Source organism: Pseudopodoces humilis, chromosome 10 (assembly GCF_049639895.1).
Source record: "Pseudopodoces humilis isolate 2021_Gansu_Grassland_sample_001 chromosome 10, ASM4963989v1, whole genome shotgun sequence".
NCBI classification, from domain to species: Eukaryota; Metazoa; Chordata; class Aves; order Passeriformes; family Paridae; genus Pseudopodoces; species Pseudopodoces humilis.
In genome coordinates, this window is record NC_142209.1 from 2,502,781 (window position 1) to 2,521,901 (window position 19,121).

The 19,121-nt window shown below is 53.3% G+C and overlaps 1 protein-coding gene and 1 long non-coding RNA gene across 3 annotated transcripts; both read left to right on the forward strand.

Annotated features, from left to right (window-relative positions):
• Positions 1–10,772, forward strand: GLUL (glutamate-ammonia ligase). Of its 2 annotated transcripts, XM_005528690.3 has the most exons (8): positions 1–83; positions 362–587; positions 5,283–5,473; positions 6,669–6,830; positions 7,093–7,239; positions 7,643–7,770; positions 7,918–8,117; positions 9,017–10,772. In XM_005528690.3, exons 2-8 carry the CDS (start codon positions 454–456, stop codon positions 9,333–9,335), a joined length of 1,281 nt encoding a protein of 426 aa, XP_005528747.1. In that variant the 5' UTR covers positions 1–83; positions 362–453; the 3' UTR covers positions 9,336–10,772. The 2 variants fall into 2 exon arrangements, with proteins under 2 accessions (XP_005528747.1, XP_014113050.1); XM_014257575.2 differs by lacking the exons at positions 1–83; positions 362–587 and adding an exon at positions 4,108–4,209.
• A 2,109-nt stretch (positions 10,773–12,881) lies between these two features.
• Positions 12,882–18,331, forward strand: LOC148183645 (uncharacterized). Its single transcript, XR_015773402.1, has 3 exons — positions 12,882–12,997; positions 13,145–13,260; positions 17,947–18,331. It is a non-coding gene; the product is annotated as an uncharacterized LOC148183645 (long non-coding RNA).
• Positions 18,332–19,121: the final 790 nt, after the last annotated feature.

The following is a 19,121-nucleotide window of genomic DNA, read 5'->3' on the forward strand; positions in this document are numbered from 1 at the left end:
CTTCCCCCCGGGCCGCTGCTGAAGGCGAGCACGTGCTCGGGGAAGGCGCTCGGTCCCCGGGCAGGGTCTGCGGAGCGCAGCAGGTAGGGGCTGCCCGCCGGGAATGTCTCTGGATCTGGGCAAGGGGTGCTGGGGCATGGAGCAGTGCTGTGGGATCCTGGGAGGGGTGGCAAGGGGGGACAGGCAGCCAGGTGGCTCAGAAAGGGGTGGGGAGGGAGGTGGCAGCACCCAAGGTCCCTCTTCCCTCTGTGCATCCTGGCACGTGGCCGGGGGAGCCGAGTGGGGAGGGAGGGTTTTGGTTTTTTTCTCACTCTGCATGCACCTCTTGCTTATTAATTTGCTTTCCTAAACTGCCCTTTAGCACAGCCCAGGTGATCTGCTCTGGAAAGCTGAAAGCCCTCTGGCCACCAGCCCGCGGCCACCCTTGACCCTGGCAGCATCTTCAAAGGGAGCATGGGCCTGCTGCGGAGCGTGCAATGTTTGCTCACAGCCAGAGCCAGCAGCTACTGCCTGCCTGCCTTGGGGGGTTTCGTCAGCCCCCTGAAGCGCTCCAGGGGAGACCGCTCGGCCACTGCTGCTTGCACAAGGTCAGTCCCCCAGTGCACTCATCCCCACGGCCAGCTCCCTGTCCTCGGTCACTCCGGAGCTCAGCGCTTGCTCTCGGGTGTTGGGTTGATTTTTCCAGCCCTCCTGTTGCTGGTGGCGGTGGGTGAAAGCTTGGGAGCGCCTCGGGAGCCCACCTGCCGTGGGTGCAAGCTGTGCCCAGGGGTGGGCAGAGATGGGGGTGATGCAACATCAGGACAGCCAGCCCCTGGCTGATGTTACCTGGCTGCAGTTCAGTTCCTCGTGCAGGACCTGCCAGCCCAAAGCACTGCCCTGGATGCAAGTGGTATAGCTCAAACTAGGAATGTCTTGACTGTTGAGCATGGGGAGAGGAGAGATGCTGAAGATGTTCCTGCTTATTGCAGGGGGTTGGACTTGATGACCTTTAGGTCCCTTCCAAACCAAACCAATGCATTCTGATTCCATGATGTCATGCTCATCCCTCTTCCCTCCCAGCTGTGCCACTGCTGGAGGCTGGGGCATTTTGGGTGTGTCCAGCCTCCCCCTGGGACCTAACCATCACAGCAAAATGGGCAACTCCTCCTCCTCCTCCTTGTGTGACATCTCCATTGGAAAAAAACCCAACAAACGAAAACATTCCTTTCTACTTCTGAATTTTTCTTTAGGGCTGGTGAAAACCCAACAGGTACCTGGGCTTAGCAGTCCGGGTGTGCAATGTGTTGGGCTTGAGATTCCAGGATCTGTGGTGAGGTGGCATCCTTGGAGATGGCCCCATGGTGCTGGGAAAGTCCCAGAACTGCAGGAGCAAAGCCCTCAGCCACCTGCCTCATGGCCTGAGCCAGCAGGAAATTTCATATCCTGTCTATTTAATCCTCAATTTGCCACCCTCCTCTTTCCCCCCCCACAATGGTGTGATATTTCTGCATTTTAAGGCATTCCCAAATGAAGGACAGGGATGGACGGGGGCCCACCACAAGGGATGGGTCACGGCAGCCCCAGCAAGGCACAGTGGAGAGGGAAGCCTTGATCCTTTACTGCCTGGCTGCTGGCTGGAGCTGGAAAAGGGCAGGAATGTCTCATGCTACCTGAGAGAAACTCATCCTGATCCCCAAACCTTCCCTGGGGAGCGCAGGGACCCGGCTGTGCCCTGTCCCTGAGGTTTTGCCCTGCTGCTTTGGAGGCAGGAGGCTGCAAAGTCCAGCCTGCCCGACCCTCGTAACTCACCATCCTCTTCCCAACCTTGGCACTCCTCTCAGGATATCAAACTGTGCCAAAAAAGGTGATCCCACAAATTAATAGGAGGAAGAAGGAAAAAGCTGTGCCAGTCGGGACTCGCCCCTGGAAGGGGACATTGTCTCACCCTCTGGCTGCACGTGTGGCCCTTTGAAGGTGGATTTCAGTCCACCCGTGGGTTGTGTCACCTGTTGGCACCGAGCCCTCCCCAGCTCCCCGAGGAGGGTTTTGTTGGAGACACCGAGGGTCACTGGAGCACGCAGCTGGGCCAAAGAACAGCCTGAGCAGGCTTTCCCGGGAAAAAAAAATAATAAAAAAAAAAAAAAAAGGAAAAAAAGCCAGGCTGGAAGGGGAGGAGGAGAAGAAAGGCAGGCTGTAAACAAGCTGGGTGAGCCCAGAGAGGAGGCCCGGGAACGCTTCCCGGGAGAGGGCGCTGGGTCCGCGGCTGCCGCTTCTCCGCTGGCTCGTAAACAACTTGTGCAGGGCGAGCACGGGGGCTTGGCCATGAGCCCAAACACCAAACCCTGCCGGGGCTGGCAGCTCCATCCTCCCACCCCCGCCATCACAGCCTTGCCCACCATAGCGGCGTCTCTCCCAGGCTGGGGGAGTTGATTTTTGGGATGGAGGGATGATGTTTACATTGCCAAGCTGCCTTCAGGGCTGCTCGGAGCTGGCCAGCCCCGAGGCTCGCACGGCACGGGGGTCACCCCGCTGCTTCCACTTGTCAACATCTGGGCTCGTTCGAAGCCAGAGGTGGACAAAGTTACTGGGAAATTAGCAGGTAGCAGGCGTAATTCCAGGAATTTGGAGCTATCGGAGCTCTCGGCGTCCCGATTAAAGAAACACTCACTAGGGAAGAGGGCCGGACGCCGCTTTACGTTGACAACTCCCCTTTATGGGAACTATTTTGGGCACCAGCCTCTGCTCTGCTTCCTTTTGCTTCAGCTGAGCTGTTAGATTTGGGTGACCACAGCTGAACTTGGGCTGAACGTGAGTTCCTGAGCTCATTTCCGTGGGTAAAACACCACGTTTGTTTTTTTTTGTGTTGGAACCGCGGCTCTGTGCACAGGCTGCAGGAGCTGGGGTGCTGGCAAGGAGGCGCTTTCTGGGGCGCTGTTGCAATGCTCGGTGGCTCTGCCTTGCCCAAGCAATTCCAGGAGGAGAAAAGCACCTGAAAATCACCTTGTTCTGGGCAGCCTCAGGGGATTGCCGCACACTGGTGGCTGCTCCGAGGTGCTGCTGGTGAGGAATTAGCTGAGCTGTCCCCGCAGGGAGGGTGGGGATCTGGCTCTTGAGATGGGCCATAAATCAAAGCGTGGTTTTTGGCCAGCACTTCCCCCTCCTCCCGCCTGAAGATCCGTCTCTCCCTGGCCATTTTCCCTCTGGATTCTGCCTGTACAGTGCCTGTGTCCGCGCTAGGGTGGCTGTGACGGCCAGGAGGCTCCAGCTTCTCGAGGAACAGCAGTTCGGTGCCATCTCCCCGAGGCTGGCATGGGGCAGAGCAGGATCCTGTGGCTCCGTGGCAGGCGTGTGGGTGGCGTGTGCTCGGCCTGGGACCTGCGTGTGTCCCCAGGGTGTGCACACACGGCTGGCAGCTCCGGCTGCCCCTTGCATCCGGGCTGGGACTTGCACGGAGTTGCAGGTGATGGGACAAGCGGGCCGACGGGCTGGAAAAATACTGGGCACTGCCTGCGTTTTGCTGGGTGCCGAGTGGGTGCTCCCATGGTGGGGCCGGGGGATTTCTCCTCCCTCCAGTGACACTGAGTGATCCTGCGCCTTGCAGCGAGGCTCTGCAAATCCAGGTGCTGGAGGCTGTGAGCTGCTCCAAGGAGGAGAAACCGGGCACCGAGGCTCTTTTCCCCCTCCCAAGAGTGAGCGCCAAGCCAAAGCCTCGCTGGAGCCCCGGTGCCTCCCCCTGTCCCCGGGGCGGCCGGTCCCCATCCCTGCGAGCTGTGCCAAGGCAGCCGCTCATGTAAACGCTGCGGAAAGCGCTGGATCCGCTCCCGCCTGCCCAGCGACGAGGGCTTGCTTTTCCGGTCACTTCAAAACACCCAAAACCCACCCAAACCCTCCGCTTTCTGCCCCCTCTTCCCTCAGTTTTCCGCACCCACCCATCCCCTCCAAGCCGGGGCGAAGCGGCAGCGCTCCCCTCTTTGCCGGGGGCGGCCGGGCCGCGATGCCGCCGGAGCGGGCGGAGGCGGAGGAGGAGGAGGAGGAGGAGGAGGAGGAGGAGGAAGGAGGAGGGAGGCGGGGTGGTGGCCCTGTCCCCCCTCCCGGGTCCCCCCCGTCCCGCCCCGCTGCCCAATCCGTGCGGCGGGGCCGGCGCTGCTCCGCCATAAAGGGGCGGCGGGCGCGGCCCCGGGAGCCGAGCGTGGGAGCCCCGCGCCCGCCCGCAGCCACCGCCGAGCCCAGGTACCGGCCCGGGGGGACACGGGGACAGGGGGGTGCCGCTGCCCAACACCCGCCGCAACCCCTCCGTGCACGGCAGGGCAGGGGAGGCAGCCCCGGCGGCCAGACCTTCCAAGGGAAAATTCCTCCTTTTGGGGGAAGGGGAGGTGGGAGGAAGTGGCAGCTTGAGTTTTGCTGTTGAAAACATTCCCTTTGCAGTTTTTGTGGGTGGTTTGGTTTTTTTTCTTTCACCTCCCCCCACCCCCCCACCCCTTCAGCTGCTCCCTGCAGCGCTGGGACTCGGCCGCAGGCGTGGGGGATGCTCCTGGCAGGGCAGCGCGGCGGTGGGAGCCGCAGCGAGGTGGGCTGGGGGCGGCTCATCCCGAGCCCCCCGCCCCCCGCCGGCGAACGAGATGTTGGAGCGACTTTCCGAGTCAGTCCGCATTTCCACACTGTTGGCATTTCCCAGCTCCCTGGAAAACACGCGCGGAGCCCGGTGCTGTGGGTCGGACGCGAGTGGGCTGGCTGGCGCTGGGAGCCCGGCTCCCGGGGCTCTGGGGATGCTGCAGCTCGCACCCACTGGTCCTAGAGCCGCTCCGGCCCATCCCGCCTCCCCATCGCTGCCTGGGGTGCTGCCTGTTGCTTTTCCTGCTGCCCTGAGACCGGGCTTGGATAGCCTCGGCCGGGCTGAGAAGGCAGCTGGGGCAGAAAAGCCCTCCTCGATGATGCAGATCTATTAAGAAAGCCCCAGCTAAGCTTTCCTTGCATTAGCCTCTCTCTGGAGCGGAGCGTGGAGGTGAAAAGTTCACGTGGGGCTAAGGAGCCCTTTGGAAGTCTATTGCTCTGGTTTATTAGCAGGGGTTTGGGTATTAATGGGACTCTTTTGAAGGGATTGTGGAGCAGGGCTTTCCTGGCTGCCGGCATCTGCTGTGTGTTCTCCCTGAGGAATGACAGGGAACCGCTGGAGGTGGCAGCCAGCCCTGTGGCCGAGCTGTCCCGTGCTCCTCCCTGGCCTTGGGGTGGGGAGGGGGGGCTGAAAAATGTGGCAACGCAGGAAAAGGCTCACAGCAGGGGCTGTTTGTGCTTCCCCCCTGCAGGAACCCCCTCGTCAGGACCGCAGCCATGGCCACCTCAGCGAGCTCCCACCTGAGCAAAGCCATCAAGCACATGTACATGAAGCTGCCGCAGGGGGAGAAGGTCCAGGCCATGTACATCTGGATCGACGGCACCGGGGAGCACCTCCGCTGCAAAACCCGCACGCTGGACCACGAGCCCAAGAGCCTGGAAGGTGAGAGGGCAGGTGCAGCACTCATAGCCCCTCACCCGGTGGAGGAAGGATGCCATTTCTCTCCTCCCGTGGCAGAAGGATGGCTTTTGGGGAAGACATTCCTCCTCGTGCCCTTCCAGTTACCTCTTCCCCCAGATACCGCAGGGGAGCGTTCCCAGCTCTCCAGATGTGGAGTTTCAGGGAGTTTCAGGGCTGGGAGCCCGTCCTTGCTGCTGTCCCCGCTGTGGAGGGGCTGTTGGCAGGGGCTGGGGGCTGTTGGCAGGGGCTCGGCTGCCCATTGACTCTCGAGTACTCGTTTTGGCCGGAAGTAGTTTGGCAGAAGAAAGTGCAGGGGAAAGAATGGAGCTATCCGGTGTAATTAAGAGCTTGTGTCCCTCAGAACAAACAGTCCCAGCTTACACAATAATAGCATTAGGATTTTCCCCAGGTTGCCATGGAGCTGGCTGGAGACAGTTATGAAATGAAAATACTGTGTGTGACTGAGCAGAATTATCTTTTTTTTCTTTCCTTTTTTTTTTTTTTTTTTCCTTCTTCTTTCCCCTCTCTCCTTTCCCCCTTTTCCCTCTGAGGGAGTGGTTGGCACAGCTCCTTGGAAATCTTTGTGCTTCCCATCCTCCCTCTTTCCCCCTGGGATATGGAGGAGATAACATTGCCCGAGTGGAGTTGTGGGTTTTGACCTGGAGGGCAGTGCTCAGGATGGAGGGGTGGGCGAGGGGCCACACTCTCCTTCCAGATGAGATTCCACCTCTCTTCCTCAGGCCTTGGTAGCGTGACTGAGGGTATTCCATGGCTCCCCTCATTCCCACAGCTGGGAGATGGCTCATGGTCTGCCCTCTCCTAGCCAAGGGGACCGGCTGCTTTGCGCATCCTTGTGGTTGTTGTGACATGGGAAATGTCCTCAGTGCTACTCTGTTCACTCGGGCTTGGCCAGCGGCCCTGCAACTTGTTATTTCCCAGGGTGGCTGGGGAGTTGCACTCCTGTGGCTTTTTGCTTGTTTTGGGTTTTTTTGGGTTTTTTTTTTTGGTTTGTTTTTTTTTTTTTTTCTTCTCCCACTTGGAACAAAATCAGCTGTGCTGGGACTAAACCTATTCCCTATGACCATCTTCACCTCTGTCTTACTGGAGGGTGGCAGGGAGCCCATCCTGGGGACCAGGGACCCTGGATCACTGTGGCTGGTTCCTCTCTTTGCTCCAGATCTGCCTGAGTGGAATTTCGATGGCTCCAGCACCTACCAGTCCGAAGGCTCCAACAGTGACATGTACCTGCGACCTGCTGCCATGTTCCGGGACCCATTCCGCAAGGACCCCAATAAACTCGTTCTCTGCGAGGTCTTCAAATACAACCGCCAGTCTGCAGGTGAATGAAAGGACCTTCTCCCTTCTCCTGGTGGAGGTGGTGTTCCTGGGAAGGGGAATGGGAGACCTGCCCGAGTGCTGTCTGTGCCCTTAGCATGACACAGAAATAACCCCTGCCTTGAAAGGACAGGGCAAACGAAGTGCTGGTGATGGACAAAGGGCTGGGCTTGGGATTCTTCAACGCTGCTGGGACTCAAACTGTAAAATAAGTGGAAGTGGGGAGTGGAGGTGCTCATGAGCCTCGTGTCGCTTTTCCGTTCCAGAGTCAAACCTCCGGCACACCTGCAGGAGGATTATGGACATGGTGTCCAACCAGCACCCCTGGTTTGGGATGGAGCAGGAGTACACTCTCCTGGGGACAGATGGACATCCATTTGGCTGGCCTTCCAATGGCTTTCCTGGACCCCAAGGTAATCTTTTGGGAGCCTGGACCAAGTCAGGAATGTTTGAACTGAAATCTGTGCGGCACAGCTTGAGCTGAGGGATCCAAGGTGTTCCTAGAACCGAAGGTGGACGGTAGAAAGCGGGAGATTGCCAAAAACTAACCACGAGATGAAATTTGTTGCAGAAAGGCTGAGGTGGGGATTGGCCACCTCCAAATTTGCTGCTTGGTTTGTTGGTCTGCAGGGGACTTAAACTCAGGGGGAGACTTAAACTCAGGGGGAACTTGCTCTCCGTCAGCGTTCTACCCTGCAAGTTCTTCCATGAAAAACAGATCTTGGGGCGTTTGAAGAGTTCTCTGTGCATGCTGGGTCTTCACGGAATGTCAGCGTTCTTCCCTGTGGAGGCTGATGTTCCCCTGTGCTGTTGCAGGTCCCTATTACTGCGGTGTAGGGGCGGACAAAGCCTATGGCAGGGACATTGTGGAGGCCCACTACCGAGCTTGCCTCTATGCCGGCGTGAAAATCGGAGGAACCAACGCAGAAGTGATGCCAGCCCAGGTAAAACCATTCTAAGACGCCTCATGGAGCGAGAGAGTGGCGTGGAAAAAGCCCCAGGCAGCGGGAGCTGTGTGGCTGTGCCCAGCATCAGGGGGTGGGAGGTGCCTGTCTCCACCCCACTGAGCCCGTGACGCCTCCTCCTTGCAGTGGGAGTTCCAGGTGGGACCATGCGAAGGGATTGAGATGGGGGATCACCTCTGGATCGCGCGCTTCATCCTGCACCGGGTGTGCGAGGACTTCGGGGTCGTGGTGTCCTTCGATCCCAAACCCATCCCTGGGAACTGGAACGGTGCTGGCTGCCACACCAACTTCAGCACCAAGAGCATGAGGGAAGAAGGAGGTCTCAAGTAAGTGTTTGGGTCGTTTACTGGGCTGCAGGATTTTGCAGTGCTTTGGATGACACGGGACTTGTTGCTCTGGTGCTTGGCGTGACATCCCAGTCTTCTGGATGGGGTTTTTTTTTTGTGCTTGTTTTGTTTTTGTGGTTTCTGTTTTTCTTAATGTGTATTTTTTTTTATAATGATACATTCTCATCTTGATGCTTGGTGGGCAATTCAGCCAGGAGTACAGCTCCAGCAGTACTGGTGGAAGTACAGGATGCAGCTATCCCTAACAGCTCCTGACCTCCCAGTGCTGGGAACAAACAAACAAACTCAGCACCAGGCTTTTTAAATTATATTTTTATAGCCATGATGAAAGAGAAAGACCATTCGCTTCATCTGGGCAAGGCTGCCATGTTTTCTTAAAAGATGAGCATCCTAAAGGTGCAAACTGAGAGATCCTGCATGGGACTGCTGTGCTGAGTGCAGTCAGGGACCCTGTGTCACTGGAGCTGTGTGGGGGGATCCATCCCTCAGGCAGCTCTGTTTTCTTGCCTTAATCTTAGTGATGCCCTGACATAACAGGACAGCCCATGACTCTGAGAGCTTCGTGAACTCCAGTGTTGAGAGCTCTCCCCTCCGAGAGCGGGTGGAAGCGGGAAGTTTTAACTGGTGGTGTCTCACAGACAGCACTCCTTAGGGAGCCTGTGGGATTTGGCCACGAGGACCCTTTTTCTGGGTCAGCAGCAGGAGTGGAGAGACACCCTGTGTTGGGATGAGCAGCCGAGCGGGTTTTGTGGCACAAGGCATCGTCACAAAGTGGCTTGGGGACGGCAATGAATCTCTTCGTCACCTCGACACGACAGAGGGGTTCAGCTCGTGCCGTGCCTCACTGTGCCGTCCCCTGTCCCTCCCTCCCTCCGCAGGCACATCGAGGAGGCCATCGAGAAGCTGAGCAAGCGCCACCAGTACCACATCCGTGCCTACGACCCCAAGGGGGGGCTGGACAATGCCCGGCGCCTGACCGGCTTCCACGAGACGTCCAACATCAACGAGTTCTCGGCCGGCGTGGCCAACCGCGGCGCCAGCATCCGCATCCCGCGCAACGTGGGCCACGAGAAGAAGGGCTACTTCGAGGACCGCCGGCCCTCCGCCAACTGTGACCCCTACGCCGTGACAGAGGCCCTGGTCCGCACGTGTCTCCTCAACGAAACCGGGGACGAGCCTTTTGAGTACAAGAACTAAGCGGACTGCGCCCCGCGGACACCGCCTCCCCCCGCGCTCCCCGCGCCCCTAAACTTCCCTTCTAGATGTAATCCCGAGGGTACAAGATAACATGTTTCGTGTCTCAGTAACTCTTGTTGTCTTGAGGTGGGGAGGAGGGCAGGTTTAGTTTTATCCGTGTCTGTTTGTCGTTGACTCTTCAGAAGATGAGAGGAGGACGGGGTGTTAGAGAACTTTTAACCACTGTTTTATTTTTCTTGTCTAATTCATGTGTACATCCGATGGGATCCAGTGGCTTCCAGGGACAGACTGCACACGCAGAAAGCCTGTAGGAGAGGAGAAAGCTTAAAACAGAGCCAGATTTGGGGGGTCAGCCCCGCTGCTGGCTCTCTGCAGACTGATGGTTCTCTAAGGTTGGTGCCTCTCTGTGGAGAAGGGAAGATGGGAGCTGTGGCGATGGGAGCTGTGCCTGTGCTCCTTCCTGTGTGGGGACAATGACGGGGACATCGTCGCCCTCCGGCCACTCTGAGGTTTCTGGGAATCTTCTGGCATTGAGCTCAGCGTAGGAGCATTGAGGAGAACTCTTGGTTCTGTCACTGGAAGTCAACCGATCTCTGGCTCATAACACAGAGTGAAGTAGTATTTTTCTATTTAAATATAAAAACAGCAAAAAAAAAAAAAAATTCTATATGAAAGTGTTTTTTTCTTGAAGAGATGACGTTCCTCATCCAGCCGGAGCGGGCAGAGCTCTTGCGGATGCTGTCGGAGGCCTCCAGGTGGGACTGAGGGTGAGCTTGGAGGGAGACTCGGATGAGATTTGTTCCAGCATGGAGTGGAGCTTGCAGGAGGGGGTTCCCAGAGCGGGAAGCCTGCACAGAAGCATTTGTCACTGTGACTCGGGTGGCCGTGACGCGCTCAGAGCGGGAGGAAGGTGTCCTGAACCAAGAGTTGACTGGTCAACAACGTTCCGGACAGAGCCGTGGCTGTGTCACCTGTCCAGCAGGGCTAGCATGTCACTAAAGCAGGGCTTTTGATAAAGGTTTAAAACAAACAAAAAAAAAAACAAAACAGAAAAAAAAAGGAAAAAAAAAAGAAGTTTTAGACATTTTTTTTTTTTCATAATGATCCTAGTTTCTTCGACTGAATGGTTTTACAGAGACCGCTGATGCCACTGTTGTGTCCTGGCTCTCATCCAGCCAGGATGGGGGCAAGGAGAAGGGAAGGGAGAGGCCACCTTGACCTGTCCCTCCCAGCCACCCCTGGCACTCCCAGCTCCTGCTGGGGCTGGGGGGGGTTCAAACGTTCCGGGATTTTACACTTGGATATCTTAGATGGTGCCAGTTTTATTCCGTTGCATTTGGACTTCTTCCGAATAGTTTGGTTGGTTTTTTTTTTTTTTTGGTTGTTTTTTTTTTTTTGTAATAAAAAAAGAAAAAAAGAACAAAACCTTCAATCTGACCTCTGCAGCCTCTTTTTGTGCGTGTGTTGCCTTCACCATTTGAAAGGATTTTGACTCTGATAGCGGGTAGATGTGGCTTTTCATTTGTGAGGTTTCTTTGAGGGGGAGGCAGGGGTCTTTCCATCCAGAAAATGGGGATTTGTCAGCAGCAGTGCTTGGTTCTGTGGTGAAGGATGGTCCAGCTCTGGCTCGAATGGGATTATTTTGGGATGGGAAAGGGCCTGGGATTGTGAGTGTCCATAGGGAGGATCATGGGGTCGGCACAGATGTTTGTGCATTTCCCAGCCTCCTCCTCACAAGTTCTGTGGGATATAGAAATCCTACAGAAAACAAAACTCCAGGAAACTTAATTTAAAAGGGGGCTTTGTGGAAGAAGCAGCTTTCCCACTCTTCCTAAGAAAGAAAATGAGAGAGAAATGAGAAAATGCTGCTCGTCCACCTTTGGCATAAACCCAGTCATTTGGGATAACAACCAAGGCAGTAGAAATGTGTCACTTTGCTCCCGTGGTCCTTTATTTAGCTTGTGGTGCCATTCCCCAGCTGCTTCCTTCAGGAGAGGACGCTTTAACCACTCCCACCTTTAAATCTGCAATAACTGCACCTGAGCATCCTGCTGGGCTGATGAGGCCATTCCTGCTATCACGTTTATTTTTTATGGGCCAGCTGTTTTCCTGCATCTCCCTTCTGGGGAACACAGCACAGTCCCAAAATTCCCCTGTCCCTGTGCCCTGGTGGGGTGGGGTGTGTCTGGAACAGAGGCAAAGTGAACACCTTTCCTTTCTTCCCATCCTGACACGGCCACAAAGGACTTGGGAGCTGCAGCCAAAACAAATCCAGGCTGCTCTGGGATAACTCAGGAGCCCAGAAATCTTGAAGTTTTGTTCTGATCTGGGCTCAGGGGCAAGGCAGCTGCTGTTTCTTATGCCTTCCAAGGAAATGTTACAGTGGAAAGAATCGGATTACACCTGAATTAGGTGGCCAAGGCATTGGCACAGAAGGAGGGAAAAGACATGGTTTGGTTTTCTCTTCGTTTTTCTTAAAGATCCTGCACTTCCAAACCCTGTGAATCATTGAAGCTGAATCTCCCTCCAGAGAGCCTTTCCTCCTGGGGAACAAAAAATTGGGAAAAGGAGGGACATGGCTCAGTTTTGGCCACTAAGCATCACCAAGGCAGGAGGAGCTGATGGGCAGCAGGTTTTGTGTTTTGCCATAGAATCATGGAATGGTTTGGAAGGGACCTTAAGTATCATCTCATTCCAAACCACCCCCTGCCAGGGGCAGGGACACCTTCCTTGGGTTGCTTTGGGATAAACAGCATCTCCCTTTGCCATTGGGGTGTCCCTCGGGCTGATGAGGGGAGCAGGCATCAGTCCTTTGCTCCTCCAGCTGCCCCGAACATAAATTTAGGTCAGGAGCTTGATGCTTAATGGTTCCTCTTGTTCTCAGCTGAGAAAGCATTTATCCACTCACTGCACAATTACCCGGCTGAAAACAAGGTCAGAACAACATTGTGCTGGGAAATGGCTTTTCAGATCATTATTAAAAGTATAGGGGGGAAAAAAATTACTATAATGAATTAGAAGGGAAAAAAAAAATCATTTATTCCCTCTAGACATTGTTTTTTGACTTTTTGCCTAAAGCCTTCTTGCTGAATTTGCTTTGTAGTTACTTAAACACGATTTCCCAGCTCTGTAGGGTAGGGAGGCCTCCTCTTAAGGCCATGGGGCTCTTACAAATTGAACCTGAAAGCCTCAGAAGCTGAATTTATGTCTTATGCATTCATAGAAAACATTTTGACTTTTGATCTGAGCCTCTCAGGAGGAAGTGAATCCTTAAAATGTGAATAATGATATAGCAAGGATCAGTCCCAAAGGGTTTGCTGGGCACTTGCAAGCATCAGGAACTGCTCCAAACGAGGCAGACAAAAATAGCAGCAGCTTTTTGAAGTGCCTGTTGGTTGTGCTCCCTTTTAATCAAACACCAGCTTAGGAGACGAGGCTGCCCCTAACCTATTAATATATCTGCTCACATGCCAGGCTCTTCCCCACAGCTGGATTTTAAGGCAATCAAAAGAAGATTAGCCACAGCCCCCTTCAAATACAGCCTGGAGCCCGTGAGCTAATCCAGATTCCCACAGGAAGCATCTTTTTGTGCCAGGCTGTGCCAGCCCAGTTATTGCCTGGACACGAGGGATTTTCCCTTTCTGCAGAGCCTGGTGCATCAGGTGTGGCTGCTTGGATTTCTCCTGCCTTTTCCCACTCCCAGAGCGCCTTGATGCTGCTCCAGCATCCACAATTCACTTCCCCTACTATTTTCTGGGAGTTTTGCAGTGCTATTTGAGCTTCCTTGATTACCTTTTTTTTTTTGGTAGGTCAGCCTTCACAGCCCCTGGCTGCACACACCTCTCTCCCTGAACACGTCTGGAGGAGGAATAAGCCAGCCTTAGCTGGGTCAGGATTTGCTGAGCTGTCCTTTGGATGCCTTCAGGTGAGGGAGAAGAGAGGCACATCTTTGTTGCTGGGTGAAACTCTTTTTATTTCTCCAAGTCTGTGTTTTCCCCCTTTCCTGGGGTGTTGATGCTGGCCCGTGGGAGGGAAGGGATGGCCCCAGGGAGGGAGCTGGGCACAGACTGATTTGCAGAGCTCTTCAAGAGCCTCTCTTTGGGCTTGAAGCTGCTGTTATCAGAGCAGCTTTGTTCTCTTGAAATGCCTTTTGGAGCTTCAGCAGCTCCTCTGGTGCTGGGCCTGGAGCAGTCCCAGCTGAGATCTACGCTTGCTGATAAAAGTGAGAAGGTTTCCACCTTTGGAAAAGCGGCTGGGGGTTCTTTGTCCCCTCGAAGGAGACCAGGGCATGCTCCAGAAGGCTGCTGGAGAAAGGTCAGGTGTGGTAATTCCTTGTGTGTGACCCCTTTGAGCAAGGTGGTGGAGCTGGGAGGGGATTCCTGCCATCACACACATCGGGAATTCAGCTCCAGCTGAGCCTGGGATCTCATCCCACTTGTTCAGTTACTGATTAAACCGAGGACAGCTGCTTAGGGAACAAGTGGGAGCTCTTGAAAGGGAAGATCTCCTTAGGTCTGCCTGGCTTCCCCAGCCAGCTGCATGCAGAGTCAGACCCGGGCTGGCTCCTGAGTGGGTCCTCCACCCACGAGTGGTTCTCCAGGCTCTCCAGCTGGCACTGGTGACCTATTTGCAGTTTCAACACATCCTGTGTGGATGTCAATTGAACCCTGACTCTTTGCTTGCTGGTAAAGGGGCCAGTCCATTTGTAGGATCTGCTTTTCCCGAGGCCAGGCAGGTTGTGGGGGATATCAGTCACTGAGGGATGACTAAAGATGCGAATTGCCTGGCTCATGAGTGGTGATCTCAGCCTGATCCTCGTGACTCCACCCTGAGCCAGTGCTGGGTGTCTGGGGGCTGTTCCTCCCTTTTGTGCAGTGATCTCTGGTGGGAACGCGTGGAGAAGGGTTCTGGGCAGACACAATCCTACTGCTCTCAGCACTGAAGGGTCTCCAGGGGCTCTGTTCCCAGTGGGAGATGATGTGGGTCAGAGCATCCCCGAGCTGCCTCTGGAGGTGTCTGAAGGAATGGAATTTGGGCCTGGGTGCTTCCTGCATGTTGGCTCCCTCCTCACTGCCCAAAACCTTCCGTGGTTGAACCTCAATGTGAACTTGCCTGACTGAGGAGAAGCCTAGGGTCAGAGAGGTAAACTGGGGAGGAAAATCCACATTCTGTGACTCCAGACTGAGCACCAGGACTGCAGCTCTTCACAGCCTTGTAGGAGGACTGGGTCCTTCTCCCTCCCTGCCCCCTTCCTTCCCTTCCCTTCCCTGGTGACACAGCACAAGGCTGGGGCAGCGAGGCTTTACCTCAGCCAAAAAATGTCTTTCTTTCCCTTTCTTTGCTCCCATCCTGGCCTGCCCACAGGCTGGCATGGCCGTGCTATTTTGCTTTCATAAGCTGCATTATGTAAGCCGAGTCTTGAGTGGGGATGCGGTGCCAACTTGGACTCTGCAGCGGGAAGGAGCCACATTCCTCAGCACTGGGTTTAATCCCTGCCTCCAGCCACAGTTGGTTTGCTGAGAGGAATCCGAGTTTTCTAATCCCTTGCCCCAGGTGGAGCCAGGCTGTTTGTACGGGAGCCCTGCTCTCCTTTGTCAACAGGTTGTGCCCAGGTCTCCTTCCAGCAAGTCCTCTGGAGGAGGGCTGGCCCAGGCATGCACAGCTCACCCCGGGACTCTCCTCTCCTGCCCCTGTTTGCTGAACTCTCTGCCCTCCTTGGCTTCACTTTCACTCCCTCAAAAACGCTGGGAAGGCAGGGAGATGGAAATGGGAGCTTCCACAATCCCAGAAAACACAGCCTGGGGGAGACCAAGAAACTTCTCCTCCGCCCGTCCCAGCGCTGGCTGCCCACCCTCCCGGTGTCCCACCTGTAGGATGTGATCCCTGTCCCACCAGAGATCTGCAGATCCTGCCCCCAGGGCTGTTTGGTGTTTGGTGGCTCCCCAGCAGCCCCAGCCTGCTGCCTCAACCCCCTGCACTTGTGCCTGATGCTCTTCATTTTGAGGGCTCCGAAGGAAAGGTCCTCACCCTCCACGCAGGTTTGAGATGAAGCTGACAGCAGCCTTGTTTTCGTGTCCTGTGGGTGGGTGAGGCACCAGACTCCACAGTTTTTGCTGGCAGCTTCCCCCAGCGCCAAACATGTTGTTGAAATGAGAAATATTAATCAGAGCCAGGGTTAGGCTGTTCTTTCTCATCACAGAGCTGTGTGCCTCAAACCCATCCACGGCTTGTGGGGATGCTGAGCAGCTGCTGAATTGCCCAGCTGCCTCTGTCCTGAGCCAGAGCCTGGCCAAAATCCCTAAAACACTGGGAAAGCAAGGGAATAGGAGCCTCCTGCCCTCCTGAGCTGGATACTGGCAAGCATGGTGACCAGGAAATATTTGGAAAAATTCTGGGACCGTTTCCTTCAACCACAAACCCCAATCTGTCCAATGCCTCTCCACATCATTCATTGCACTGTTCAGGATGCTTTCTTTCATTTTCACACCAATCTTTTATCAAATTGAAATTATTTATCAAATATTAATTATATTAATTATATCATTATTTATCAAATATTTTTTATATTTATTTATCAAATTTATTATCTAAATTATGTATCTTATTTAAATTCTGTAAATATCTTGTTGCAGGTGCCTTTTCTACTCTGCTTAAATACTGGTTGTAACATTATAGGCTAATCTGTGGTTGGTTCATAAGTGCAGTTATATTGAAAGTGGTGTGAAAAGTTGCTTAATGTGTTAAAAGGTGCTGTCAGAGTGTCTGGACTCTGGATTTGATGCAAACAGGAAAAGATAATTTCAGTTAAGGCACCACTTCAGCCCTCAAATGATCCTTTTGGTGTTGTTCTGCAGTCACTACATACTGGCTGATTTAAATGCTAAAATGTAAATTTTTGGATGAACTTCAGAGTAAGGAGCTTGAAAGTGAACTAAGCTTGAGGTGGTTTTGTTCTTAGGGGATTCTGAGCAAGCCCCCAAGTCTGAGGTGGGAATAGCTGTGCCCAGGGCTATGTTGTCCAGGTGCCATTGCCATTTAGGAAGCTACCTGGGAAAAGCTGGGCTTAGACTTGGACTTAACCTGGAAGCTGGAAAGGCTTCAGGTGGCTGAATCACCAAAAACTATGCCCTTGCTCTGAAACACAGGGTATTTTCAGACCATTTTCCACCCAGACAGATAACACATGCTGGGTGATTAACTGGCTCCCTCTTTTCCACCTCTCCTCGTGGCTGGCTTTCCTGGCAAGTTCTCCTTCATCTTGCTGGTGGTCTTGGGCTGGAGAAAGTCATGGAACTTTTAAGATGGGAGCTTCTGCTGGAGGAGATGGCGTTGGCAAACCAAGAATCTCTGTGCAAAGGCTGGGGTGGGGGGATGGCAGCGATCGGGATGTTTTGGGTGGGAGCTCGTGACAGCTTTGCCCAAAGAGCTCTTTGAGACCCAGCAGCCCCCCCCTGCTCATCCTCCCCTGCCCATGCAGCCAGTGGGAACTGCTCCCATGAAATCTAAAGCAAGCAGAGCAATGCTTGTCTTTTTGTTGTGAATAATGTCAGGCCTTTTTTTCCGCCAGCGTTATTGAGGCAGCAGCTGTATTTCACCCAGCTGGCAGCGCTCGGGGAGGAGATCAAGTGTTCTCAGCAGAGCTGGGCCAGAGCTAGGGCTGGGGGGAAGCAGGGCAATCCTGAACTGAGCTCCCAGACTGCAGCTTTGGGGGATTTGGGGCAGGTGGAATAGTCCTGTGTGCTCAGGGGTCTGTGGGAGCAGGAGGATGAGGAGCTCAGCTGCTGCTGGATAGGATTTTAGTCATGTTGTTGTTGGCCAGTCCTCTTCTAAACCCAAAAAACCAGGGGCACCAGGACTGATTCCTCTGTCCCTGTGCTGCTGCACCCCCAGGATGAGAGGGACCCCCCTGCCAGACCCCTGTCCTTTGCACAGAAGGACTTGGGGAGAAAACTTGTATTAATTAGAATTGCATCTCCTCAGCTCAGGCCTCCTGTCCCTCTGCTCTGCTTGCCCACTAATGGGTAGCTCGGTGTGGGAGATGGATGAGAAGGATGTTGGGGACAGGAGAAGGCTGGAAGGCAAGGAATATGCTCAGATGAGAGGGTTTTGCTTTGTTTGCTTGGAATATTTCTTTGGGCCATTCATTATATTCCAGTCGTGAGGAAACACACGACTTCTCTCTGTAAGCAAACACCCAATTTTATTTTATTTTTTTTTTAAATTTTCCTTTACATTTATTTTGTGGGGTTTTTTTTGTTGTTTTATTTTTATTTTAATTTGTTTGTTTTCTCTCCCCTCCAGAGATCTGCTTCTTAGTCCTGAGGGGATCTTTGCTGTCAGGGCTCCATCCTCTACCTATCAGTGATTTCCCCTTGCATTGCACCTCCCTCCACCCTTCACTGAATAAACAAAAGCCTGGCCCTGCTGTTCCCAGTGCCTGTGCTGGCTGTTTCCAGCTCCCAGGACCCAGGGGGCTCCTCCAGAGACACTTGGATGTGCCCCCAACACAGCAGCAAGCAGGAGCAGTGGGAGGGAATGGAATAAATTACACCCCAGGATGGTTTTTGCTGCCTGACTCGGTCGCTCTCACCCAGGGTTTCTTGTCCTGCAGGTTTCTGCTCCGTCCCTGGGTTCATTTGGCTGCTCTGGGCTGATGGCTCCCCTGGATCTGCTTTTCCAGCGCTGTTGACATCTGCTGATGGCTTTCCAACCATTAAACCCAAGACAGAATGGGAGGAGGGGAAGACACCTCATTAATTTTTACTCCACCCTGCATCCTTCCCAGCTCTTTCCCCTGGCAGGGATTGGGAAGAACATTATTTTGCACACCCCCTGCTTCCCACTGCCATCCCAGGAATTGCAGTTTCCACAGCAAGGCTGGGCCCCTAAGATCTGGATTTTTTTGGGGGTGGTTTTTTGGCATTTTTGTTTAGTCTGGTGCCGTGTTGCAGGTGGTGAGGCAGAACATTGTGCTGCAAAGCAGCTCTGGATTTAGAAGCGAGGCATAGGATGCACAATTTTAGCATCCTGAATACATTGGGATCCAGAACAATTTGCAGGGAAAATGGTTATTGCTATTCCCAGAGTGCCAGAGAAGCCTGGCATAGGAATTCCAAGCACAGAAAATTCTCAAAATCTTGTGCACACAAGACTAAACGCAGAAAGAAATACAGAGTTCAACCTAAAACCTTAAAAAAAGCTTCCAAATTAAAAAAACATAAATGAAAATGTAAGTTTTTCGTTTAGATAAAAAAAAGCATTAAGCTGAGTAGTTGAAAGTTTTAAAGGTATTAAAGTGATAAATATAATAAGAAATTTTAAAGTGTAGCAAGTAGTTTTGTTATTTATATAATATTATATAAATAACATTATATAATTAGTTATAAATGTTATAAAATAACATTATATAATTAGTTAAGGAAGTCCATGTTACAACAAACGTTGTAACAAAGATGTATAAAACAAAATAATTTTTAGTGTAAAGATAAAAAACATTCTTTGTAGAAGTAGTTTATTAACTAATTAACCTTTCAAAAAACCCTATAACCTGTAGTCTTGTAACCACTAACCACAAACATCTAGCAAATTATTTATTTATAATAAATAATAAATTATAAAATCATTCTCACTTCTTCACAAGAAAAGAAAAATAATCAATCATGCTTTAAAACATCTCCCAGCTCTTAAAATCCCAATACCTGGGGTCCAACAGGCACATAGTGGATGAAGCTGCTGGATCCTGGCTTGGCTGCTCTCCTGGGATAGGGATGGGGATGGGCAGGAGCT

Coding starts and splice junctions, on each gene's coding strand:
- GLUL (XM_005528690.3), top strand. CDS start 454: ATGGGCCTGCTGCGGAGCGTGCAATGTTTGCTCACAGCCAGAGCCAGC. Junction 7,240..7,642: donor TGGCTTTCCTGGACCCCAAG/GTAATCTTTTGG, acceptor GTGCTGTTGCAG/GTCCCTATTACTGCGGTGTA. Junction 8,118..9,016: donor AGGGAAGAAGGAGGTCTCAA/GTAAGTGTTTGG, acceptor CTCCCTCCGCAG/GCACATCGAGGAGGCCATCG.